This window comes from Mustela putorius, unplaced genomic scaffold, assembly GCF_011764305.1.
Source record: "Mustela putorius furo isolate JIRA1106 unplaced genomic scaffold, ASM1176430v1.1 tig00003834_pilon_pilon_pilon, whole genome shotgun sequence".
NCBI lineage: Eukaryota > Metazoa > Chordata > Mammalia > Carnivora > Mustelidae > Mustela > Mustela putorius.
The window spans coordinates 110,274,374-110,302,314 of NW_025421987.1; the positions used below are offsets into that span (position 1 = coordinate 110,274,374).

A 27,941-nucleotide genomic window follows, 5' to 3' on the forward strand; every position below is an offset into this window, starting at 1 on the left:
GGGAAATAAGGGAGAAGGGATTGTTGGAAGGATGATAAAAAAAAAAATTCAGCTTTGTGTTAAAATATTTTGTGCTTCAGAGGACACCACCAAGAAAGTGAAAAGACAACACAGAGAAAAACTATTTGCAAACCTGATAAGGTACTTATATCCAGAATATATAAAGAACTCTTAAAACTTAATAATAAAAGGACAAATAATCCAGTGAAAAAAATGGGCAAAAGATTTGATAGACACTACTTTAAAGAAGATATATGAATGGCCAATAAGCACACAAAAAGATGATTAACAACATTAAGTCATTAAGAAAATGCAGATAAAAACCACAATGAGATATTTCACCCCCGTTAAGATGTCTATAATCAAAAAAGATAGAAACTAACAACAGTAAGTGACCATTTGAGAAAATGGAACCCTCCTATATTTCTGGTAGGAGTGTCAAATGGTGCAGTAACTTTGGAAAACAGTTTTGTAGTTTATCAATCTGTTAAACATAGATTTACCTTATGATTACATAATTTCATTCCCATATGCTTACCCTAGAGAAATAACACATGGCCTCAAGAAGCCTTCCACAGGAATGCTCATAGCAGCATTAGTCATAATAACCAAAAAGTAGACACAACACACCAAATGTCCATCAACTAATAAATGGATAAAGAAAATATGGACTCTTTATATAATAAGATATTTGTCAGTTAAAAGAAATTTAAGTACTGATACAAGTTACAACAGAGATAATCCTCAAAAACGTGAAGTGAAAACCAGTCAGTCATAAAGACTACATGATGTCTACTATCTAATGAAATATCCAGAACAGGCAAGTCCATAACAACAGAATATAGATTAGTGATTGCCTAGGGCTGGGACCAGGAGGAGAAAGGGAGAGTATAGGAGTGACTGCTTAGGATTACAAAATTTCTTTTGGGGGGGTAATGAAAATTTCCAAAATTAAATTATAGAGATGATTGAACCACTCTGTAAATATATAAAAAGCCGCTGATTTGTATGTTTTTAACAGGTGTACTTTATAGTATGTAAATTATATCTCAATAAAGCTCCGAAAAAATTCACCTTGGGATATATTAACTTTCCTAAATAAAACTGTGAATTCTCTTAAAGAACCCCGTTCTGGGGATGCCAGAACGATAGACGTTTAGGGAACGTTAGAAGACCAGGATGGGAAATAATTGAAATAAATTGAGAGAACAATTTATTTCCTTCCTCCAGGTGCTTAGAATGAGGCCCCGCCCTTCCTTCGTTTCCTAGCAACCAACTCCCGTGCCACTTGCTCGCTACCTCAAATCTTTCTCTGTCGTCACTTCCGTCCTATAACAGGAAGTGAGGTCAGAGCCGGCAGCTTTCCCGGGAGTTCGGCGTTTACGGTGTCAGCCTCAGCTGAAGAAGTGGTATTTTCCTGGAACTGGAAGCCTCCCGCTGTATCCGGGTCCCACCTGGCCGCCTGGTGGTGAGGCTCTAGAGGAGTGTAGAGGTCTTTGAGGTTCCAGAGACCCGCGCGAGAGGAGGGTGAGGCCCGGGGACGCATGGCTCTCGGGGCAGAGTAGAGGACCGGCGGGGGCAACTCTGGGTATCTGGGCATCCCTTCAGCTTAGCTTCGTTTATCTACTGCGGCACCGGGAGTTTTTCACTTCTCCGCGGACCAGCTTGGTTTCTGGAAATTGGCACTTTTCGGCCTCGCTCCCCCAACGTCCCACCTGCTGCCTTTGAAGGAAGACCCTTCATACGGAAGGCTTGTCCAAGGCTCGCCGGGCTGCCGACTCCCAATCCCGCGCAGACCCAGAAGTGATCCGTCATGACCTCGGTGTGAGCTAGTGACCGACTTGTGACACTTTTCAGAGTCCTAGGGTAAATGTTTATATGTGCGAATGGTCGTGTGTGTATGAGTGTCTTTTTTATCCTGCACATTATGAGCTAGGAGAACCCTAGTGTGTTTAACAAGTGTGTTATTTTAGTTTACTTTTCTTTAACGTCTCTGCCATGGTTTCTTCCTTGTTCTTGCACGTCAAACAACTTTATGCCTTCTGTTAGCTGGTGGGAACTAGCACACTGGAATTAGGCTGGAAGGGCCCAGGAGTCACTGATTTTTAAATTTTTTTTTTTATTTTTTAAATTTTGGCTTGTTCTTTGAGGAGTTCAGTGACCTATTTGATTTAGGCGATTTTTAGTCCGTTTTAAGTTTTTATTTTTAATTATTATTACTTTTTAACAATTTTAAAAGTTTTTAATGTGTTTGTGTCTTACATCCAAGACCACAGGTTCTTCATGGACAAAGACTGTGTCATATAATACTGTTGTGACCCTCATAGTCCCAAGCACAATGCTGGACGCATAGTAAAGGCTATTAATTTTTAAATTTAAATGGAAGAAAATACACATTCTAACATTTTCAACTTAATATTGAAGCGGTCTATTTAAATATGGTTCAGCTCCTGGAAAGGACAACATAAAATAACAAGATCTTTTTAGAGAAATGTGTTTAAAACTTAGAGGCTTCCTAGAAGACTAGATACAGTGCTTTCAGTGAAAGAGAAATATGGTGCATCTATCTTTTAGGAAGAGAATACATAAATAATGATGTTTCATTGCTTGTATCTTTTCTTCTTCTTTTTTTCTCTTTTTTAAAATAGGTATAGTATCCTGACTTACTGACCCAGAGGGGCTTGCTGACATTATGGGAAATCAGCTTGCTGGCATTGCTCCTTCCCAGATCCTTTCTGTGGAGAGTTATTTCTCAGACATCCATGATTTTGAATATGATAAGAGTCTGGGAAGTACTCGGTTTTTTAAAGTTGCTCGAGCGAAGCACCGAGAAGGCCTTGTGGTTGTGAAGGTCTTTGCAATTCAGGATCCCACATTGCCTTTAACCAGCTATAAACAAGAGCTAGAGGAACTGAAAATCAGGCTTCATTCTGCACAGAACTGTCTACCTTTTCAGAAAGCAGTAGAAAAAGCATCTGAGAAAGCAGCCATGCTCTTTAGGCAATATGTGCGAGACAACCTTTATGATCGCATCAGTACCCGTCCATTCTTAAATAACATTGAAAAGCGTTGGATTGCTTTCCAGATTCTGACAGCTGTGGACCAAGCACACAAATCTGGAGTCCGTCATGGGGACATCAAGACTGAGAATGTAATGGTCACCAGTTGGAATTGGGTCCTTCTAACTGATTTTGCTAGTTTTAAGCCCACTTATCTTCCAGAGGACAACCCAGCAGATTTCAACTATTTCTTTGACACTTCACGGAGGAGAACTTGCTATATTGCTCCTGAACGTTTTGTTGATGGTGGATTGTTTGCCACTGAGTTAGAATACATGAGGGATCCTTCAACTCCACTTGTAGACTTAAATAGTAATCAGAGAACAAGAGGAGAGTTGAAGAGGGCAATGGATATCTTTTCAGCAGGTATTTGAATGGGTCGAATTTGCCAAGGGGGGATGCGCATATATTTTAACTTGAAACATTGAATTGTAGCTTTTAGAAAATTCCATATGTTGAAAAACTACTTTCTTGGTATTTCATACACTATTTATTATTCAGATAGATATAGCCGTCTTTCTTTGGACATATTTAAGTGCCTAGGAAATGCAGAGTGGTTCATTTATTCAAATATTTCAGAAATATTTGAATTCTTCTGTATGTATTAGACACTTTTTTAAAAAAAGTAAACCCAGTGTGGTGCTCAGACTCATGACTCACTATCAAAAGTTGCATGTTCTACCCAATGAACCAGCCAGGTACCCCAAGGCACTTTCTTTAGTGCTGGAGATGGATGGATAATTATGTCCCTCTTTTCAAGGTGTTTACATTTAATGGGGAGATGGATATGATAATGAAAAAGGACATTTCAATGCAGTGTGATTTGCTGTGGCGGTGATAAGCACAGGGTGGTGTTATAGGAGCATAAAAATACTAGTGTCAGTGGTGTGGGTAGAGAGTCAGTAGCAGGAAAGGCCTCTTTATTGGAAGATGGTATAAATTTTTTAAAGATTTATTATAGAGAGTGTGCTTGCTTGAGTGAGTTAGGGGAGGGACAGAGGGAGAAAATCTTCAAGCAGACTCCCCACTGGGCAGGGAGCTTGACATTGGGCTCAATCTCAAGACCCATGGGATAGAGCCTGACTTGAACTGAAACCAAGAGTCAGATGCTTAACCGACTGAGCCAGCCAGTCACCCAGATGATTTTAAGAGAACTGAAAGAAGATTGGGAGCTAACTATGGCAAAGGTAGCTTGTTTCAGGCACAGAGTGTTGCTTATACAAAGACTTGAACATCTGAGCACGAGGACATTTTAAGTAGTTTGTTTTATCTGGAACATAGAGTGTAGAGTGTGAGGTAAGCAGGCCCCAGATCAGAAAGGGTCTGGCATGCCCATGCTACCATACAGGGGCATTATCAGATATATATTTTAGATAAAAGCTGTAGCACGGAGAGTGGATAGCAGGGGAGCTACCTTATAGATGGGAAAACCAGCTAGAAGTAAACTGTCATAGTCAGAAAGGATAGGACCCTGACAAGCTTAAAGTTGTGACAGAATTGGAGAGGGAGTGGAATAAAGAATACTTCAGAGATAATTAATAGGTAGAATTGTTAGGACTTGGTGATTGATTGGTAGGTGAAGTCAAGAACACTCCTTTCACCCCGGCGTGGGAAATTGGGTGGATTGGCAATGATGGTCACTGACATAAAAGAAATGGGGGAAGAACAGGTAAAGGGGGTGAGAAGATGATGAAGTCTCTGTTAGGTATGTTGAGTTGAAGGTGTCTGGGGGATATCCAGGAGAAGACGTACAATAGGCATTTGGTTATAAACGTTTGTTGCAGAGAGAATTGGGATGGAGGTGGAGATTTCGTAGTTACCAGGAGATAGATAGTAATTGTAGCTAAGGGAATGAGTTTGTAACTAGGAAGTGTTTGTAAAAAAGTGATTCCTAAGCTTTTTTTGGATCCCCTTAAAGATTTTGATGCAATCAGTGTCCTTCTTCTCTAGAAGAAAATACGATGCATTAATATACATTATTTCACATACCCAGACCACTTCAAGCCAGGCTACAGATTCTAGATTCTTTATGAACTTTTGGGAAGAAAATCGGCTGAAAATGGTATCCTGAAGAATAACCGTGTGAGCTCTGCATCCATGCCATTTTTCATGAATTTTGCCAAGATTGGGTTTATCCCCCTGTAGGATTTCTGCAAAGAAAACGTAAATTGAGCTGTATTTTAGATTATGTAGGAAAAGTAACATAATTAATGAAGAAATGTATTTCATTGAGGGTAATGAACAAGAATTGTTACTACAAACCTGTCCATTCAGCTCACTAATCTGTGTCCTGAGATAATAATGAGGGGTATTTTTTGATAAGCTAGGGTTATCCTCCAGGCTGTGTAAATAACAAGATTAGAAGTGTAATTCATCAGAGTCCTGACTTTTTTTTAATTTTTTATTTATTTTTTAAAAGATTTTATTTATTTATTTGACAGACAGAGATCACAAGTAGGCAGAGAGGCAGGCAGAGGAGAGAGAGAGAGAGAAGCAGGCTCCCTGCTGAGCAGAGAGCCCGACGTGGGGCTCGATCCCAGGACTCTGGGCTCGTGACCTGAGCCGAAGGCAGAGGCTTTAACCCACTGAGCCACCCAGGCACCCCAGAGTCCTGACTTTTTTTGACCAGTGAATTTATCTAAATTTTTGGCAAACCATTTTTATTTTTAAAATTATGATTTTATAAATAGGATTCTTTAGCTTAGAAATTTGATCACTTTTTAATCTTGGGATCATTTATAGGCTTTCTTTTTTTTTTAAACTGAGGTATAATAGGCACATATTACATCCCTGTGACTTATTTATTTAATAACTGGAAGTTTGTTGGAGTTTTAAAATTTCAGGGGTCGATGCAAAGTTTATATTTATGCTTTCTGTGTGCATTATAGTTTCATAAACTTACTCATCATTTTTTTTTTTTTTTTCCAAACCAGAGTCTACACCATAGAGGCCCTTTCATTTTTTTTGAAAGAGGTGGGTGGGATCTGTCCACCTCTCCTAAGATTTGATGTAGGCTCTTTGGGTTTTGAATGTTACTTTTCTCCATCTTGATGGATATCCTTGGTTCCTGGCTGCTAGTTTTAGAGAAGGTATATATTCTTTGTCTCTGGTCATATAAGTGGGCAGGACCCTTTTCCTGGAGATCTTTCATTCATTTGCTTGACAAATATTGGAGTATTATCTGTTATGTATGAGACACTGTGTTGTTATTTTTTTTTTTTAAGATTTTATTTATTTATTTGACAGAGAGAAATCACAAGTAGATGGAGAGGCAGGCAGAGAGAGAGAGAGGGAAGCAGGCTCCCTGCTGAGCAGAGAGCCCGATGCGGGACTCGATCCCAGGACCCTGAGATCATGACCTGAGCCGAAGGCAGCGGCTCAACCCACTGAGCCGCCCAGGCGCCCGAGACACTGTTGTTATATGTTGGGGGTACAGCTCTGAAAAAGACTGATGAAGTTTTTGCCCTTAAGGAGCTTATGTTCTAGTGGGGTAGAAAGAGAATAAACAAGGAAAGAAGTTTATTTTCGTGAGTTTTAAGTGCTGTGATGGAGTTACGACTTTTAAGGTTAGGACAAAGGTTGGTAGACTACTTAAGATAAAATGGTCAGTGGCACCTGCGTGGCTCAGTGGGTTAAGCCTCTGTCTTTGGCTCAGGTCATGATCCGAGGGTCTTGGGATCGAGCCCCACATTGGGCTCTCTGCTAAGCAGGGAGCCTGCTTCCCGCTCTCTCTCTGTCTGCCTCTCTGCCTACTTGTGATCTCTCTCTGTGTCAAATAAATAAACAAAAATCTTAAAAAAAAAAAAAAAAAGATAAAATGGTCAGAGAAGACCTCTATGAGAAGGTGATATTTGAGCTGATACCTGAATTATAAGGACTTAGTGTTGATGAAGACACTTTGAACAATATGTTCATAGGGAAATACTACCTAATAACACCTTTTCCAGAACAATATTCTAAAAGTTGCAAGAAAAAAGTCCTATATTCATCTCTATTAGTTTGCTAACGCTGCCGTGATAAAATATCCCAGACTTGGTAACTTAAAGAAAAATTTATTTTCCCTCCATTCTGGAGGCTGAAGTCCAGGATCAAGGTGCCAGCAGGAGTCATTTGTCCTGAAGCCACTCTTTTTGGGTTGCAGATGGCTGCCTTCTCACTGTGTCCTCACATGGTCTCTTCCTTGGTGTCCCTTCTTAGAAGGTCACGTATAATAATGGACGTATGACCTCATTTAACTTAAGTTACCTTTTTAAAGGCCTATCACCTGTATTTAGTCAGGTTACAGGTACTGGATGTTAGGGCTTAAATATATGAATTTGAGGGAAAGAAGAGAGATAATTCAGTCCATAACAAACCCCATTTAGTTGTAAATAGTTAAATGTTGCTATTTTTTTTCTGACTTTTTACATGGAAATTATTTCATACTTAAACATTTTAAAAACTTGCAGAAGAGAATCCCCAGATTCACTTGGTTTGCATTTTGCTCCACTTGCTGTATCACCTATACATTCTTTTTGCACTCCAGCCCACCCTCATGATTTTTTAATGATTAAATTACATATATTGTGGCCCTTTGCTTCTGAATACTTGAGTATATATTCCCTAAGATCCTAGTCTCTTACATAACTTACATAATTGTATGTTGCAGTTATCAACTGCAGCAACTTTAACATTGATAAAATAATTTACAGTTTTAATTCTGTTTTTGACCCATTAATGTCCCTTATAACATTTTAACTGCTCCAGGACAGGACCCAGTCTAGGGTTTGGTATAGCATTTAGTTGTCCTCTCCCCTTAGCTTCCTTTGATGTGGAACATCTTCATAGCCTTTTTTTTTTGTCATCATGACATTGACATTTTTGAAGAATACTTCTCTCCTTAAATTTTAAAAATAATTTTTGTACTTTTTATTTTAAGTGATAGAAGTTGCAAAAATAGTGAAGAATGCTTCTCCCAGTTTCCCTGCTAGTGATATCTTATATGACCAGTCTGACCTCAAAATCTGGAATTGACAGTAGAGCCTTATTGTTAACTAGATAAAGACTTTATTCAGTTTTCACTGGCTTTCACCTGCATTGTGTGTGTGTGTGTGTGCGCAAGCGCACACATGGGCTCAAGCAGCTCACTCCACCACCCTTTTGTTTTTTCATAGAATGTACCTCATTCAGGGTTTGTCCGATTTCTCCTTTTGATTAAATTCAGTTTATTCATTCTCAGTGTACTGTATATGTGATGATGCATTTTCACAGTATTCTATCTAGAGACATACGGCGTTTATTGGTGATGTTAATTTTGATCACCTGGTCAAAATCTTGCCTGATTCTCCCCTCTCTAGTTACCTTCTGTTTTTTTAATCTCTTGCAACTAATAAGGAGCCTGTGGGAAGAAACTTTTAAGACCATGCAAATACCCTGTCAGTCATCACAACTTCCTTCCTGATTTGGCATTCATTGCTGATTCTTGCCTGATGGTTGCAAATGATGATTTTCCAACTCTAGTACTTCCTCCACATTCACCAGAAGGCCCTCAGCATTCTGGCATACTCAGGTGTTCTCTCTTTCCCCTCATTTTTTTCTTTTAATTTATTATTGGTAACTTACTCATTTTTGCACCCAGTTTGTCAGTATTTTTTGGAGGATTTTTGTGCCTATATTCATCAGGTAAATTGATCTATAGTTTTCTTTTCTTGTGATATCTTTGTCTGGTTTGGTATCAGGGTAATTTTGAATGAGTTGATAAGTGTTCCCTCTTCTATTTCTTTGGGACAATTTGTGAAGGATTATTAAGTATTTTAACATTTGATAGACTGAAGCCTCTGTTAAGTGTCAGGCTTTTCTTTTGTGGAATGTTTATTTTTAATTCTGTTTCTTTACTTATGAGGTCTATTCAGATTTTCTGTTCTTTTTAAGTCAGCTTTGGTAATCTGTGTCTTTCTAGTAATCTGTCCATTTCATTTAGGTTATCTAATTTGTGGGCATACAGTTGTTCTAAATACAGTTCTTTTTCGTTTCTGTAAGGTTGGTAGTGTGTCTCTTTTTTCATACCTTAATTTAGTAGTTTGAGACATCTGTCTTCTTAGTAGGAGCCTGTCAATTTTGTTGAGCTTTTCAAAGCACCAACCTTTGAGTTTGTCTATATTCTCTATTGTGTTTTATTCTCCCTTTCACAGATTTCCATGCCAGTCTTTATTATTCCTTTCCTTCTGTTTGCTTTGGTTTTAGTTTACTTTTCTTGTTTCTTAAGGTTAAGGTTAGGTTATTGTCCTGCACTCTTTTAAAATACAGGTGTTTATAGTTACACATTTCCTCTCAACACTGTCCTAGTTGCATCCCATACGTTTTATATGTTGTGTTTACTTTTTCATTAATCGCAAAGTAATTTTCAAATTCCGTTTGATACATTGGTTATTTAGGAGTGTGTTGTTTAATTTCTACATATTTGTGAATTTTTCAAGCTTTCTCTGTTACTGATTTCTTATTCCATTATGGCTTGAAGGACTTGATATGTATGATTTCATTCCTTTTAAACTTACTGAGGCTTGTTCTATGGCTTAGCATATGATCTAACCTGAGAATTGTTCCATATGTACCTGAGAAGAATTTGTATTTTGCTGTTGTTGGGTGGAGTGTTCTTTTGATATCTGTGTTAGATCCAGTTGGTTTGTAATGTTGGTCTGGTTTTCTATTTTCTTCTTGCTTATGATATTTCTAGTAGTTATTTTAAGTCTTTTATTCTAAAACTTGACACAGATTGGTAGAGATTAATTTAAAAACTTTATTATGTGTTAGGAACTGTTTTAGTCCTTGTAAATTATTGAGCAAAATTAGGTGAAAATCCTTTCCTCATGAAGTTTGCATTCTAGTGGGTATACTAGATGGTAAAGAAAAAAATACATGGTATATTTAATTTGGCGGTTGGTGCTATGGGGAAAAAATAGCAGGGAAAGGGAAAAGGGAATATGCAGAGGAATAGGCAAGAAGAATGGGGTAGTTATAGTGGTGGGGCTTGCAATTTTAAACTGGATAGTTTACATAACTGCTAATATCCTAAATTACATTTGATGAAGGATCTTAAGGAGGTGGAGGTATAGGTGGACATTTGAGGGAGTAGCATTCTAGGTAGAGAGGCCAGCAGATGCAGAGGCTATGAGCTAAGGTTATTAAGGATCTCTGTAAGACCTGTGAAACGCAGGTGTGCCTGGGTGGGTTAGACGGTTGAGTGTTTGATTCTTTATTTCAGCTCAGGTTATGATCTCAGAGTCATGATATCAAGCCCCACAGGGGGCTCCACATTGAGTTTGGACCCTGCTTAAGATTCTCTCTCTCCCTCTGCCACCCTACATCCCACATACACGTACACTCTTTCTCTTTCTCTCTGTCTTAGAAAAAATACTTGTGAAATGCAGGTCATACAATGATGCAGTGAAACTGCTTTGTCCTTTTTGGAGTGTAGATAGATTTTTTTTGTATTCCCTGTTTGAAGATTATGTGAGTGCCTAATGATTTGGTTATCTTTCCTTTTTCTATTCTTACACCTATACTTCATAGCATTCTTCACACATTTGTTCACTGGTTTATTTTATGTCTGTCTTCCTAGAATGAAAGCTTGATGGGGGCAAGGATTTTATCTCTTATATGCACTGCTAGTGTCTAGTGTATAGTTGACACCTAATAACTTTTAGTTTGATAGTGAATAAATGAGTTGTCAGATAATGACTTTTCAGTTCCTTATGGACTTAATTTCTAAAGTAAGTCCATACTTAAAAAAAACTACCTTTCTTGTAACTTGTATTCTATCTCTAAATACATGTATGTATATATTATATGCAAACATATTCATTTTAAATTAGAGAACTAGGAAGTAATTTTATTTGATTTTTTTTTTTTAAGATGGAGAGATAGTGGCATTCTTTTGACTTTACACTTTCAGAAACTAAAAGGCAACAGAAACTGATAAGGCAATAGACATTTTCCTTGTTTTGCATGATCATAGTTGTATGTTGCATTAAAATTTTTAATTCAGTTTACTTTGGGCTTTTCATTTTGAGTTTTGTTAATTCTCTCAATACTTCATCTGTATTAAAGGTATCTTACATTGCATTTTTAATGGAATTATATCTGTTATTTTGCAGGTTGTGTTATAGCTGAGCTTTTTACAGAAGGTGTACCACTGTTTGATCTCTCTCAACTTCTGGCTTATAGAAATGGACAGTTTTTCCCGGAACAAGTGCTAAATAAAATTGAAGATTGCAGTATCAGAGAATTGGTAACTATGCTAGAAGTATTCTCCATTAGGTTTTAATAGAATTGTGTTTTCACTTTTGCATTAGACAACTCTCTGGAATTTTATGCATCTGGAACAAAGAAATAAAGTCCCATAGACAATTATGAACAGCCTTTTTAAATTTACTTTGTTAGGGAGAAGTGTATAATACTTTACCTCTTTTCAGGCATAGAGCTCATTTGATTAAATTTTATATGTATATAAAACATGCCTATTATACATACACAGACGTCTTCAGCTCTGCTTTGGACAGGTTTGGGAGGAAGTAAAGTGGTGCTTGGAGATTAGAGATACTGTCTAGAATAGAGCTTGCTAGTAAGAAATCAAGAAGACTTATCTAAAATGAAAGAGACAGGAAACGCCAACTTGAATATAATACAATAGTATAGGGCCATTTCATATAGAAACAGCTCGTTTGGTATGTCTTTCTTGAGGCTGTTCTGGATGGAAGGCTATAGAATCACTAATTAGTATAGCAGAAGAGAAGTGAGGAATTTTGTGGGAGGTCACATAAGCCAAAAATCCACCTTACTGTTTGAGGGGATCTTTATTTAAAGTCCATCAATACAGTAACTGATGGCTTTTAAGATGATGACTCTCAGTCATGGAAAGTTGAGGTATATTAAAATATTCTATAATAAAGTAGGGAAGTATAGAATACATTTTAATTTCTCTTATAAACATTAAATTTATTTAAATATTAAAAAATAAGATGTTTTAGAGGAAGCCACTTTAGCTCATGTTTGGTGAACTGTGCACTAGTTGGTGTACCTGGCTGTTCTGTCTTTGGGTATGGCACTCATTTGTCATGTTACATTGGCTAAGGGACTTCTTGAATTTGGGCCTGTATTTTCTTAACTGTGGAAGGAGTGAATCTGATGAATCTTTAGGGCTTAATCTGAATGTAAAAGGAATTCTATTTAAGTCACTTCTGGTATTTATAGTGCATATGAATCCTTGCAAGTTCAATGGTAGGTGCCTATTTGGAATATAAACAGAAAACTCAAATAACTAGATATATTTTTATGATATTTTAAGTATTTAAATAATGACTGATTGACTCTGAAGATGTAGGAAAAATTAAACTATGCTCTGTTGAAAGAAAATTAGTTCACTAAGATGTCATAAAACATATAATAAGTTCAAGTTAGGTACATTTCCTTTCTAGGGTTTGTAGGATTTAACATCTCTTGCACTACTTGAGAAATTTAAACCACTGATCCCCTTTTTGACTAGATACTAGAACTACACTTAAACCATGTATTCCCTTGGACTTGTGGTATTAAGACTCTAAATCAGAACTCTGATATGTATATGGATTTTAGTGGTACTGTGATTCTTTTCAGAATCGTGTGTAATTTTATATGTAAAAATTGTGTGTATACAATTTTTTTCTGGAGAAAATCCCATTGTTTTCTTTAGCTTCTCAATGGTATTACCGTACTCAAAAATGTTTAAGAATCCTTGAGCGGTGGGCAGTAATGTATTACTCACCTGTCTTAATAATTGGGAATACTGAACAGGGTATATCTCTTTATGTGTCTGGGCCATTTGTAATACTATATAATATTACAATAGCAATTTGTAATTACTCTATAATTTCCTGTTGCTTTCTAGGATGGTAGTAGAGTCCCATATTGCTTGTAGTCAGGTTCTGAAAGTAGCTTGAAAGGTGAAGATTGAGAAGAGTTGGAGTTACCTCAAAAATTCTTTATGTCATGTTTAAGTTGCCCATGTAGCTTTCATCTGATTTAACCTGCTGTTCTCAAATCTATTTTTTACTCCTTTTCTCCCCTTGGTGTAGGTAACTCAGATGATTCACCGTGAGCCAGATAAACGTTTAGGGGCAGAAGATTACCTAAAGCAGCAGCGTGGCAATGCCTTTCCTGAAATATTTTACACATTCCTTCAGCCCTACATGGCCCAGTTTGCCAAGGAAACATTTCTTTCTGCAGATGAGCGCATTCTGGTTATACGGAAGGATTTGGGCAACATTATTCACAATCTCTGTGGACATGATCTGCCAGAAAAAGCAGAAGGAGAGCCTAAGGAAAATGGGCTGGTTATCTTGGTGTCTGTTATAACGTCCTGTTTGCAGACCCTTAAATACTGTGATTCCAAACTTGCTGCTTTGGAACTTATTCTCCATTTGGCCCCAAGATTAAGTGTAGAAATTCTTTTGGATCGTATTACTCCATATCTTTTACATTTCAGCAATGACTCTGTTCCTAGAGTGAGGGCTGAAGCCTTGAGGACGTTGACCAAAGTTCTTGCTCTTGTCAAAGAGGTTCCTCGCAATGATGTCAATATCTATCCGGAATATATTCTGCCAGGCATAGCCCACTTAGCCCAAGATGATGCTACTATTGTTAGACTAGCCTATGCTGGTAAGAACTTATTGTCCAAGTAATAGCTGCTTATATTTTTGAAGTTAGTGACTATAATATCTGTTTCTCTGATTTTGGGGGGGAATTCTGAGAGTGAATTATAGTCCTTAAACTATTTGTGTACATTTTGATAATTTTCATAAGTGATCTGTCTATCCTTGGGACTCAACTTTTGGTTGTACTGATTTTTGAAGTGATGAGAATTATCAAGTGAAAAATATGTAATATAGAATCCTATGATTTTACTGAGTATACTACATTTAATTTGGAGTGAGACTAATGTTTACAAGTATGCTCTGATTGAGTGTTTTTAGGTCTTTGTAAAGTTTCTCTGAACAGACATGCTAATTTGAAGATCAGCTTTAGATTACAAGTCTTTTGCTGTTCAAAAAGATGAATTTTGCTTGATAATTTGGTTTTGAAAGAACCTAGCCTATTACCAGATTTTAAGGTCCTTTTAGTTACTGTAGTGCTTAATGTGTGTGGCTTCTTTGTGTTGAGGTTATAACACATATACCTGTTTTACTTGTAATTCTTACTCATAAAATTAAGTGATACAGATTCATGTTTTTTAGCTCCCCAAATTAATTCTATATACTTCTTTCTGCATGGAAAATGTCACTGAAGCATTAACACAATTCATAATTTATTTCTAATATAATATGTAAAGCAGAGATTGTTTTGGTTTCTGTAAATGGTACATAAAGTGTGGTGGTGGTATTGCCACTTTTTTGAAAGGTATTTGATAGGTTTGTTAAATTTACAATTGTCTATCATTATTTTAATGGAACATACAAAAATGGTTGCTGGACTCTGGCCTTATCTCTAGGTACATTCACTGAGTGGTGGTTGTTGCATTTTTTTTTTCTTCCCTATACATACATTTTTATTTGTATTTATCCATTGCCTATTATTTATGGCTTCTGGTTTCCATAACTGTATGGGTACACATGTCAGGCCTAGAAAATTCAGGATTTCTTTAAGACATGTACATTTGAGTTTACAATTTATAACAAAGTATATTTATAAGTCACTTGGCAAACATAAACTAGAAAAATTTAAATAAAAGTTTATAGGTTTTAAAAACAAACTGTATCTTTCTTTAGAGTTTTGTGACCTACTGTTGGTCTTAGTTTGTTCTCAGTTGTGTTAAATGGATAAGGCTCTGATGTGTAGGTGCTGTGTTAACAGAGTGACAACCAATTACAAATAGTGATAGCATAAAAGTAATAGCTACTGTTTATTGAAAAAAAAAAACTCCCATCAGGGCATCTGCTCAGGGTTGCAGGGGTTAGTTGCAAGAGATATATAAATTTTAAGATAGATTCCAGATTCTAAGATACATGGATTCTGAGATTCTAAGATCTATATATTTTTTGCAACTAATCCTTGGCAAAGCTTTGAGCAATAGATGCTATATTACCTTTATTTTACAGGTAAGGAAATTGGAAATGGGAGAGGCTAGACAATATGACCTAAGTGTATCTGGTCTCATTCTTTCTCAGTTCTCGGAGCTGCTGGTCTTTACCTTGACTCTGAAGCACTCTGCTTTTCTTTGGTCTTCTGGGTCTTTATGGTGAGAGTCTGTGGTAACCAGGGTCCATGCTGGTACCTTGCATTGTCCCTTCATTGTGGCTTAGTGCAGGATAAACCTGCCTGTTTTTGAGTTGAGCCAGAAGTCTATTTGAACGTTTATGGTTAAGTATAATTAAACCACACATGTCAGTAACTATAAACGTTTAAAATCAGTTTTTAAATGTCTTTTAAGTGTTCTTTTTAAACTCAGAGGTGGTATAGATTTGTATCTTGTGTAAACTTTCAAGTGTATTGTGGTTTATGAACTTAAATGGGGGAAATAGGCATAGATCTACTCAGATTTTAGAAGTGCCTCGGAAAGTAAGAGACTTTTCCTCATAAAGATACATCCATTAACGTGGGGTGGGGAGCATTCATCTAGAATTTGACTTATTATCAGAGGATGGCCCAAACTCTCCCATCTTTAGGGCAGGCATTATGACAGGCATTACAGGGTATTCATGTCTTGGGTACTTAGAGGTAAAGTTTTGTTCTTCAGAACAGTTTTGAACCTGTTGAGGGTCGGGGCAGGGAATAGTGGGGCTATAAGACAAAGGTAATCACTGCATTTGATAGACTGAGCAATCTCAACTCTTGTGACATGCACCTCAATTATAGTGGTATTAAAAATTTAAGGAAAAAGTGAGTCTTGGAATTAATAAAATGAGGCAGTTAATTAAGGTTTATGTTCAGTGCTATTTATTGCTAAGGAAAAGAGTGCAGTCTTCGGCTGGTATGGACATATGTTAAGAAGCACAGAAATGGGGGTGCCTGGGTGGCTCAGTGCATTAAGAAGCAAGAAATGGGAGGAAAAGAAGGCTAGAGACACAGGCCTCAATAAGAAAACAAAAGGGAGAAGAAAGTGTAAGCAGATCTGATAGCAAATGTGACAGCACAAATTAGAAGTAGATATTTTCACAGTGCTAAGGAATATCAGACAGTCTTAGGAGAAAATGTGACTGTAGAAATGCAGCAACCTTACACATTGGTTCATAAGAACTTCAGAGTGTCACAAGGAAGGCAATCTAATAATGGTTGATTCAGTTTGGTAATAGCTCTGTGAGGTAGATGTGACTTATGTATATGTGAAATATACTCCTGTGTTAAGCAGCCAGCTAGTAAGTGTTGGGGGCTGAGATTGGAGCTGAGATTTAAGGCGGGTCTGTGTGATACTGTGTGAGTCTGTCATACTGAAAATAACAGTTTAGCCCGTTATTTTAATCTGAATGTTTCTCTTTTAGTCTAATGTATGTATCTTACCTGTTAAGATACTCTTCCTAGGTCTCTGTAGAAGAGTTAAGCTTTTCCCTTAGTAGATTTGAATGCTTGTTCTATGCTATTTTTGTATTTTTTCACAGTTCTATTGAGATATAATTGACCTACATCACTGTATAAGTTTAAGGTATAAAGTGTAATAATTTGACTTCACATATTCTGAAATGATTACCACAAGTTTGGTTGGCTTCCATCCTCTCAAAAAGACGAAAAACAGAAAAAAAAGTTTTTTCTTTGTGATGAGAACTCTTAGAATTTGCTCACTTAACTTTCATATGTATGATATAGCAGAGTTAACTATAGTGTTTATGCTGTACATTTTTGTATTTTTAAAAGAAGTTTATGTTTTATTATTAAAACTGTTAATTATAGGGGTGCCTTGGGAGGCTCAGTTTGTTAAGTGTCTGCCTTTGGCTCAGGTCATGATCTCGGCGTCCTGGGATCAAGCCCCCTGTTGGGCTTTGTGCCCAGTGGGGAGTCTGTTTCTCTCTATATCCATTACCCTGCTGGTGCTCTTTCTCTCTCACTTGCTCTGTCTCTTTTCTCAAATAAATAAATAAAATCTTTAAAAAAACTGTTAGTTGTAGATTATGAGATTAGTTACCAAAAATCTGATTAGGTTAAGAACTAAACTGAAAAGTCCTACTTTTCCTCTTTAGTTTTATGATTCTTATTTTTATGTATAAAGACCTGAAGGAAAAATTATTATAGGAATTTAAGATTATAATAAATTTTTCCCTTTTTTATAGAAAACATAGCTCTGCTGGCTGAAACAGCTTTGAGATTCCTGGAATTAGTGCAGTTAAAAAATCTCAATATGGAAAATGACCCAAATAGTGAAGAAATAGATGAAGTTACGCATCCCAATGGAAATTACGACTCAGGTAGTATGATTTTCTCTTCCAGGTTTATTATTATTTGGAATGAATTAGTAATGTGGACTTGAAAGAAACTATTATAATTTTTGTGTAAGATGAAGGAATACCATATATATATATATAGGTGGGAAAGGTCACTGATGTTTCATTGTTCTCTCTGCTCTAACCAGAAAATTATCAGCTTGTTGTTACAGATTCTAAGCTCAGTTGTTTTTCAGCCACAACTGATTTGTATAAACGGTAAAGCTAGCTGAATTGTATAATTCTTATAAGATGGAAGGAAAAAAATTGACAACGTCATAGCCAAAGAATCTAAGCCTTTTTTCCTTATGTGAATATACTTTGAGTATCCTTAGTCATGAACTGTTTGTCATACTGTCTATGATTTATGGATCAAATCCCACAAACACCTTTTGCTTTAAATGTATAGATGTGATGTAAGCTCTTTGAGGTCAAAGTTCCTGTCTTAAGTTTCTTTACATACAAACAACTCTTAGCAGGCTTTTAATTAATGTTTATTGAGTTAAAGATTTAGAAGTAATACGCTTAGATTTCTTGGAGCACAAGATTTTTATGCTATACACAAATGGTAATGGCTCTATTACTTGTAAGAATGATATCAATTTTAGGCAGCATATATTCTCTGGAGTTGAAGTCAGTAGAATAATTTTGAACTTAAAGAAGAATGTATTAGAAGGGAAATCGTCACTCTTTTCATGGAATTACTTAGAAGATAATACTGTCCTACATTCTGTAACCATGTAACTGGACATTGATAGATAATGAAGTTAAAGTTAGGTGTTAAACCTTTTCGGGAGTTAACCTAAAGTTTGTCTTAATGTGAACGTAGTATTTTGCTTATCAGACCACTTTTTCTCTTGACAGTGGCTGCTCCAGGAGCGACCTTTGCCCTCATACATTTAGCCAACAGATAATCGTTAAACATAATTTCTGCACTAGAAATATAGTGGTGAATAAGACAGAAAAGATCCTTGGTTGAGCTTACATTTTAGAAGGGAAAGGAAGAAGGGAGGGTGGGTAGGAGATAAAGTCAGAGAAGAAGGTGGTGGCCAGATCATGTAAACCCTTGACAGGATGTGCAGTATAGTTTCTGCTTTCTAAAAATTTAGTAAACTGACCTTTGAAATGCTTTCTTAAAGTATTAAATTATACCATCAGTTTATATCCTTAACCAGTCTAATATATTGAAGTTCTTGATGAAGTTGATTTTATTGGTGGCAATAAAATAAAATTTATTGGTGATTTTATTGATTGTTTTGGTGCTTTCCCATAGTTTTTTTCTTTGAGCTTCAAAAATAGGTCTGTTTAATTAATGAGATGGTAACCATGCTTGTGGCATCTGCTTATCAGGATGTTGTTCTTCAGTTTATATTTTGGTTTTCTGTCTGACCTTCAGAGCTCGAACAGTGGAAATATTTAGTGATTATAGACTTTTTTTTTTTTTTAATGGTGGCTTCTCTATTCTCTTTCTGCAAGGAGTAAGAAAGAAGACTAGATCTATAACTTGGGAAAAAACTGATCCTATCTTTACCTTTTTTTATCCTTTTTTTTTTTAGAGCTGCAAGCCTTACATGAAATGGTCCAACAGAAAGTTGTCACTTTGCTAAGTGACCCTGAAAATATTGTGAAACAAACCTTAATGGAAAATGGAATAACACGCCTATGTGTATTCTTTGGACGTCAGAAAGCCAATGATGTTTTATTGTCCCACATGATCACTTTCCTAAATGATAAAAATGATTGGCATCTGCGTGGAGCTTTTTTTGATAGTATAGTTGGTATGTTTTTCTATTTGTTTTAAAATATATCTTTAAGATATCGAATTATTCTCTCAAACAGTATTTCCATGAGGTCTGAAAATGGATGATAAGTCTACCAATTTCATTAATAATGAAATAAGCTCCTAGTGTTTCTGTCTGTCTTTTATGCTGCTTTTGGATGATAAAAATAACTTTTATCAAGGGATTGGTTAATTAAATTGTGATACACATTCATATGAAGAAATAATCATGTGGTCATTAAAAACAATGTTTTAAAAGAATATTGAATGACCTGAGAAAGTACTATGAAATTCTATTAAAGTGATCAAAATATTTTAAGGTAACATAACAAATCATATATTTATAATGAAGCTGGAATATTCTAAGATTTGTATAGTGATTATCTCTGGGGCTGGGATTTTAGGTGATTATTTTCTCTATGTTTTTTATATTTGTCAAATTTTTTATAGTAAGCATTCATCAGAAAGTAACTTTTATAATCAGAAAATAACAGTTAAACTTAGTATGATTGAAAATCAGTTTAGTTAGGAAGAAAATTAAAGCTTGCAGGCTATGCTTTGTGTAAACTGAAAAATTAAGTAGGTTTTTTTCCACTTTTTAAAAAATGTTACAGTTTTTATTTTGTTTGTTCATTTGTGTGGTTTTTCCAGATTTCACATATAGGTGAAATCATATTGTATTTGTCTTTTTCTGACTTATTTCACTTAGCATAATACCCTCTAGATCCATCTGTGTTGTTGCAAATGGCAAGACTTCATTCTTTTTTGAGACTGAGTAATGTTTCATTGTATAGATATACACATCTTTATCCATTTATCTATTGATAGATACTTGGGTTGTTTCCATGTCTTGGTTATTATAAATAATGCTGCAGTAAACATAGGGGTACATGTATTTTTTCAAATTAGAGTTTTTATTTCTTTTAGGTAAATACCCAGTGGAATTACTGGATCATATAGTATATCTCTTTTTAATTTTTTAAGGAACCTCTATACCACATCTTTATCCATTCATCTGTCCATGGGCATCTGGGCTCTTTCCATAGTTTGGCTATTGTGGACACTGCTGCTATGAACAGTGCCCCTTTTGTTTACTATATTTTTATCTTTGGGGTAAATAGCCAGTAGTGCAATAGCTGGGTCGCAGGGTGGCTCTTTTTTTAACTTTTTGAGGAAATGCCGTACCATTTTCCAGAGTGGCTGCACCAGCTTGCATTGCCACCAAGAGTGCGGGAGGTTTCCCCTTTCTCCGCAGCCTCACCAACACCTGTTGTTCTCTGACTTGTTAATTTTAGCCTTTCTGACTAGTCTGAGATAGTATCTCATTGTGGTTTTGATTTGTATTTCCCCTATGCCAAGTGATGTTGAACAATTTTCATGCGTCTCTTGCCCATTTGGATGTATTCTTTGCAGAAATGTCTGTTCGTGTCTTCTGCCCATTTCTTGATTGGATTATTTGTTCCTTGGGTGTTGAGTTTAATAAGTTCTTTATAGATTTTGGATACTAGCCCTTTATCTGTCATTTGCAAATATCTTCTCTCATTCTGTTTGCTGTCTTTTGGTTTTGTTGACTGTTTCCTTTGCTGTGCAAAAGCTTTTGATCTTGATGAAGTCCCAATAGTTTTTTTGCTCTTGCTTCCCTTGTTTTTGGTGATGTGTCCAGGAAGAAGTTGCTGTGGCTAAGGTGGAAAGGTTGCTGCCTGTGTTCTCAAGTATTTTGATGGATTCCTATCTCACATTGAGGTCTTCCATCCATTTTGAGTTTATTTTTGTGTTGGTTTAAGGAAATGATCCAGTTTCATTCTTTTGCATATGACTGTTCAGTTTTCCCAACACCATTTGTTGAAGAGACTGTGTTTTTTCCATTGGATATTCTTTCCTGCTTTGTCAAATATTAGTTGACCATAGAGTTGAGAGCCCATTTCTGAGTTTCCAAAGAAACAGTGTTCCTTCAATCTGTGTGCCTATTTTTGTGCCAGTGCCATACTGTCTTGATGATTACAACTTTCATTCCTCTGGCTATTTTGGGTCTTTCCTGGTTCCGTACAAATTTTAGGATTATTTGTTCCATTTCTGGGAAAAAAGTTGATGGCATTTTCATAGGGATTGCATTGAATGTATAGATTGCTCTAGGTAGCATAGACATTTTCACAATATTGATTCTTCCAGTCCATGAGCATGGAAAGTTTTTCCATTTCTTTTTGTCTTCCTCAATTTCGTTCATGAGTATTCTCTAGTTTTCCAAGTATAGATTCTTCGCCTCTTTGATTTGATATATTCCTGTATCTTATGATTGGGGTTACAATTATAAATGGATCAACTCCTTAATTTCTCTTTCTTCTGTCTTATTGGTATATAGAAATGCAACTGATTTCTGTGTATTGATTTTATATCTTGCCAGTTTACTGAATTCCTGTATGAGTTTCTAGCAGTTTTGGGGTGGAGTCTTTCTGGATTTTCCACGTAAAGTACCATATCATCTGCAGAGAGTGAGAGTTTGACTTCTTTGCTGATTTGGATGCCTTTAATTTCTTTTTGTTGTCTGATTGCTGAGGCTGGGATTTCTAGTACTATGTTGAACAGCAATGGTGATAGTGGACATCCCTGTCATGTTCCTGACCTTAGGGGAACAGCTCTCAGTTTTTCCCCATTGAGAATGATACTCACTGAGGGGTTTTGTTTTGTTTTGATGGCTTTTATGATATTGAGGTGTGTACCCTCTGTCCCTACATTGTGAAGAGTTTTAAGCAAGAAAGTATGCTGTACTTTGTCAAATGCTTTTTCTGTGTATCTTGAGGGTATCATATGATTCCTAACCTTTTTTTATTAATGTAGCATATATTGATTGAATCTACCCAGTGCAGTTTTTAACAATGAATACTAGAATAAAAATCAATGAAAATGTCAAAAATGTGAAAGCTGAAAAGTAAAACACTCTCTTATGATTGTGTTAAAATCTGCCCATAAAAGTAGACATTTTTTTTTAAAGATTTTATTTATTTATTTGACAGAGAGAAATTACAAGTACACTGAGAGGCAGGCAGAGAGAGAGAGAGAGAAGGAAGCAGGCTCCCTGTTGAGCAGAGAGCCCGATGCGGGACTCGATCCCAGGACCCTGAGATCATGACCTGGCCGAAGGCAGCGGCTTAACCCACTGAGCCACCCAGGCGCCCAAAGTAGACATTTTTAATTAAAATTACTATTTTTTGGCTTTGCAATAGTGATTTCATATACTGAGACAGCAAAGTGGACTAAGAAGTTTATGACCTTAATTTAATGAAGAGTTAAGTGAAACATGGAATCAGTGTTGCCTGTGGATACTCAGTAACATGGCAGCCTGGCAGGATCTGAGACTGAGTGTCCTTCTTTCAAACCTGTGGTTAGATCAATGACCCATAAACTTTTCATGCTTGGTGTCCATCAGAGAAAGATCAGATAGTAAGGGAATAAGAGATTTAAGATGAATGGTCACCTAAAAGGAGAAGGCCACACAGGAACTCTTGGTCTCATGAATTGGTCTATGTTGAATAGTCTAGAAATGTAAATCCTTGTAAAGCTTTCAAGTGAGAGCTCCAAACATTACTTTTATTTCTCTCCTTTTGGATCAAGGGCAATGATAGTTTTAACTTTTAAAAAGGTTTTCATCATCCCTGAAACTAATAATACACTACATGTTAATTAACTTGAATTTAAATTTCAAAAAATGTGATGTATCACATTGATTTGGAAATTTGAACCACCCTTGCAGGCCAGGAAAAAATCCCAGTTGGTTATAGTGAATAATCCTTTTAATATACTGTTGGATCCTATTGGCTAGTATTTTAGTGAGAATTTTTGCATCCATGTTCATCAGGGATACTGGTATGTAATTCTCCTTTTTGATGGGGTCTTTGTCTGGTTTTGAGATCAAGGTAATGCTGACCTCATAAAATGAGCTTGGGAGTTTTCCTTCCATTTCTGTTTTTTGGAACAGTTTCAGGAAAATAGGTATTAATTCTTCTTTAAATGTTTGGTAGGATTCCCCTGGGAAGCCATCTAGCCCTGTCCTTCTGTTTGTTGGGAGATTTTTGATTACTGCTTCAATTTCCTTACTTGTTATGGGTCTGTTCAGGTTTTCTATTTCTTCCTGGTTCAGTTTTAGTAGTTTATACATCTCTAGAAATGCATCTGTTTCTTTGAGATTGTCTAATTTGTCATATAGTTGCTCATAAGAAGTTCTTATAATTGTATTTCTTCAGTGTTGGTTGTGATCTCTCCTCTTTCATTCATGATTTTATTTATTTGGGTTCTTTCTCTTTTCTTCTTGGTAAGTCTGGCCAGGGGTTTATCAATCTTATTAATTCTTTCAAAGAACCAGCTCCTAGTTTTGTTGATCTGTTCTGCTGTGCTTTGGGTTTCATTTATTTCATTGATTTCTGCTCTGATCTTTATTATTTTTCTTCTCCTGCTAGGTCTAGGCTTTCTTTGCTATTCTCTCCAGCTCCTTTAGGTGTAAGGTTAGGTTGTGTATTTGGGACCTTTCTTGTTTTTTGAGAAAGGTTAGTATTGCTATATGCTTTCGTCTTAGGACTGTCTTTGCTTTATCGCAAAGATTTTGAACAGTTGTGTTTTCATTTTCATTTGTTTCCATGAATTTTTTAAATTCTTCTTTAATTTCCTGATTGACCCATTCATTCTTTGGTAGGATGCTCTTTAGAATGTATTTGAGTTCTTTCCAACTTTCCTCTTGTGGTTCAGTTCTAGTTTGAAAGCATTGTGGTATGAGAATATGCAGGGAATGATCCCAGTCTTTTGGTACTGGTTGAGATCTGATATGTGACCCAGGATGTCATCTCTGTTGGAGAATGTTGTATGTGCACTAGAGAAGAATGTGTATTCTGTAGCTTTGGGATGAAATGTTCTGCATATATCTGTAAAGTCCATCTGGTCCAGTGTGTCATGTTAAGCCCATATTTCTTTGTTGATCTTTAGCTTAGATGATCTGGGGGCACCTGGGTGGCTCAGTGGGTTAGGCCACTGCCTTCGGCTCAGGTCATGATCTCAGAGTCCTGGGATCGAGTCCCGCATCGGGCTCTCTGCTCAGCAGGGAGCCTGCTTCCCTCTCTCTCTCTCTCTCTCTCTGCCTACTTGTGATCTCTGTCAAATAAATAAATAAAATTAAAAAAAAAAAAAAAAAGCTTAGATGATCTGTCCATTTCACTGAGAGGGTTGTTAAAGTCCCCTACTGTTATTTTACTATTGTTGTTGTGTTTCTTTGAGTTTGTTATTAGTTGGCTTATATAATTGGCTGCTCCTATATTAGGGGCATAAGTATTTACAATCATTAGATCTTCTTTTTGGTCAGACCCTTTAAGTATGATATAGTGTCCTTTCTCAACTCTTATTATAGTCTTTGGTTTAAAATCTAATTTGTTTAAGAATTGCTGCTCCAGCTTTTCTTTTGATGTCCATTCATATGATAAATATTTCCCCCACACCACTTTATTTTATTTTATTTTTTAAAAGATTTTATTTATTTATTTGACAGAGATCACAAGTAGACGGAGAGGCAGGCAGAGAGAGAGAGAGAGGGAAGCAGGCTCCCTGCTGAGCAGAGAGCCTGATGTGGGACTTGATCCCAGGACCCTGAGATCATGACCTGAGCCAAAGGCAGTGGCTTAACCCACTGAGCCACCCAGGCGCCCCTCCCCCACACCACTTTAAATCTGCAGGTGTCTTTGGGTCTAAAAATGAGTCTCTTGCAGACAGCATATCAATGGGTCTTGCTTTTTTATCCAAACAGATACCCTGTGTCTTTTGATTAGGGCATTTAGCCCATTTACATTTCAGGGTAACTATTGAAAGATATGAATTTAGTGTCATTGTATTGCCTGTAAGGTAACTGTTACTGTATATTGTTTCTGTTACTTTTGGGCTCTCTCTTTGCTCAGAGGACCCCTTTTTCATAGGGCTGGTTTGGTGATTGCAAATTCTTTTAGTTTCTGCTTGTCCTGGAAGCTTTTTATCTCTCCATTTTCAATGACAGCCCTGCAGGATAAAGTATTCTTGGCTGCATATTTTTCTCATTTAGTACTCTGAATATATCAAGCCAGTCCTTTCTGGCCTGCCAGGTCTGTGTGGATACATCTGCTGCCAATATAATGTTTCTACTGTTGTAGGTTACAGACCTCTTTTCCCAAGCCGCTTTCAGGATTTTCTCTGTCTCTGAGATTTGTGAGTTTTACTATTAGATGTTGGGGTGTTGACCTATATTTATTAATTTTGAGGGGGATTCTCTGAGACTCTTATTAGATTTTGTTGCCTGTTTCCTTCCCCAAATTAGGGAAGTTCTCTGCTATAATTTGCTCCAGTATACCTTCTGCCCTTCCCCTCTTTTTCTTCTTGTGGGACCAATTATTCTAATGTTGTTTCAGTTTATGGTTCACTTATCTATCGAATTCTCCCCTGGTGACCCAGTAGTTGTTTATCTCTCGCCAAGCAGAGAGCCCAGTGTGGGACTCGATCCCAGGACTCTGAGATCATGATCTGAGCTGAGGGAAGAGACTTAACCCACTGAGTCAGCCAGATGTCCCCTTAGCTCACTCTTTGCAGCTGGCTTTCCACTCTGATGCTTGGACGCTCTTTCACATTCACACACTCCTGGTCTTTCTGTGACCTTGAGGGTCCTGAGACCACACTGTCCCAGCCAGGGTTGCACTCCCCACTTAGCCACTGGAGCTGAGATGTCCCTCAGTGGAGCTGACTTCTAAAAGTTCTGATCTTGTGTTCTGCTACTCTGCCAGTTGCTGATAGATGGTTGACAGAGGTTTCCTCCCCGGTCTGTTTTCCCATATACCATCTGGATTCACTTATCTGCACCTCCTACCTTGCAAAAAGTGTTCGCTTTTCTATTTGTAGAGTTGCAGCTATTCTTTCCTTGATCTCCAGTTGAGTTTGCAGGCGTTCAGAATGGTTTGATAGCTATCTAGCTGAAATCCTGGGAGCAGACAATATTTAGGCCTCTAGTCCTCTGCCATCTTGGACTGCTCCTACATATTTTATTTTTTCAATGCAATTGCAGGTAGAACTGTTTTCTTAATGTCTCTTTCTGTTGCTTTGTTATTAGTGTGTAGAATTGCAGGGTTTCTGTGTATTTTTTATCTGCAACTTTACTGAATTTATTCATTCCGATGTTTTAGTGAAGTTTTTAGAGCTTCATGTTATCTGTAAATAGTGACTGTTTTACTTATTCCTTACCAATTTGGATGCCTTTTATTTATTTATTTTTCATGTTCGATCACTGCAGCTTAGACTTTTATTACTGTGTTGAACAAAAGTGATGACAGTGGGCATCCTTGTCTTGTTCCTGTTCTTAGAGAAAAAGCTCTCAGTTTTTCACTGTTGTGTATGATGTTAGCTGTGGTTTTTTATATATGGCCTCTATTATGTTGTGGTATGTTTTCTCTAAACCCACTATTTTAGAAAGAGAAAGAGCATGAGTGGGGGGAGGGCCAGAGGGAGAGGAACAAGCAGACTCTGTTGAGCAGGGACCCCAATTCAGGGTTTAATCCTGGCACTCTGAGAACACAGTCTGAGCTGAAACCAAGAGCCAACCACTCAACAGACTGAGCCACCCAGGCACCCCTCTTTGGTGTAATTTTTCAATTACTGATTCAGTTTCATTACTAGTAATTGGTCTGTTTAGATTTTCTATTTCTTCTTGATTTACTTTTAGAAGATTGTATGTTTATCCATTTCATCTGGTTTGTCCAGTTGTTGGCATATAATTAGTTATAGTTTTCTCTTATAATCCTTTGTATTTCTGTGGTGTCAGTTGTTACTTCTCCTTTGTTTCTAATTCAGTTATGAAATAGTTTATGCCAAACCCATGTTATTATGGTTACCAACTAACCCTTTTTTATATCATTTTGCACATACTTGTAACAACTCGTCTGTTAGTTTAAAAGATTGAAAAACTATTCTGCACGTTGGGAAGCTTCCCTGGTATTCAAACTTTCTCATGTAGTTGCAGAAAGTTATAGGGTTTAGATTTTGGTTTCCAGTCTAGGAAAGTAACTGCTAAAAGGTTTGCCTTTGTTTTTTTCCCCATAAATTAAAAAAAAAAAAAAGAAAGAAAGAAAAGAAAGAAACTCATAGCAACAGTATTGATCTTTCTGCAAGTTCTGCCATATAACATTTTGGAGAAGAGGGTACTTTTCTCCTTTTGAAAAGTTTTGAAATTGTATGGTGTTCTTGCTTTGTTACTATTGGAGATTATTGTATCTTCTCTTTTCAGACATCTTTATAGTTAAAAAAATTAAAAAATTTTTGAGTATAATTGATGTAAGTTTTGGATGTACAACAGTGATTCAGCATTTATATATATTATGAAATGCTCACCGTAGGTCAGTGTACTTAGTATGTGTCACCAAAGTTACTGTAATACTATTGTTTATATTCTATGTTGTATTTTACATCCCATGACTTATTTATTTTGAAGTTTGTATCTCTTAATTCCCTTCACCTATTTCATCCCTGTCCTTAACCTTTTCCCTCTGGCAGTCACTAGTTTGTTCTCTGTATTTATGAGTCTGTTTCTATTTTGTTTGATTTTTCATTTTGTTTTTTTAGATTCCATATATAAGTGAAATTATATGATAAATGTTGTCTTTCTCTGTCTGACTTGTTTAACTTAGCATAATA

General features: G+C 36.6%; 1 protein-coding gene across 2 annotated transcripts in view; it reads left to right on the top strand.

Moving 5' to 3' along the window:
- The first annotated feature begins 1,341 nt into the window (after window positions 1–1,341).
- Window positions 1,342–27,941, top strand: part of PIK3R4 (phosphoinositide-3-kinase regulatory subunit 4) — a 78,663-nt gene continuing 52,063 nt past the window's right edge. The window contains exons 1-6 of one of the 2 annotated variants that reach the window (XM_045088925.1): window positions 1,342–1,866; window positions 2,649–3,425; window positions 11,192–11,325; window positions 13,148–13,730; window positions 17,330–17,464; window positions 19,036–19,257. In XM_045088925.1, coding sequence (XP_044944860.1) covers window positions 2,693–3,425; window positions 11,192–11,325; window positions 13,148–13,730; window positions 17,330–17,464; window positions 19,036–19,257 — 1,807 coding nt within the window. In that variant the 5' untranslated portion in view covers window positions 1,342–1,866; window positions 2,649–2,692. The remainder of the gene's footprint in view (window positions 1,867–2,648; window positions 3,426–11,191; window positions 11,326–13,147; window positions 13,731–17,329; window positions 17,465–19,035; window positions 19,258–27,941) is intronic. The other variant, XM_045088926.1, reaches the window with a different exon arrangement.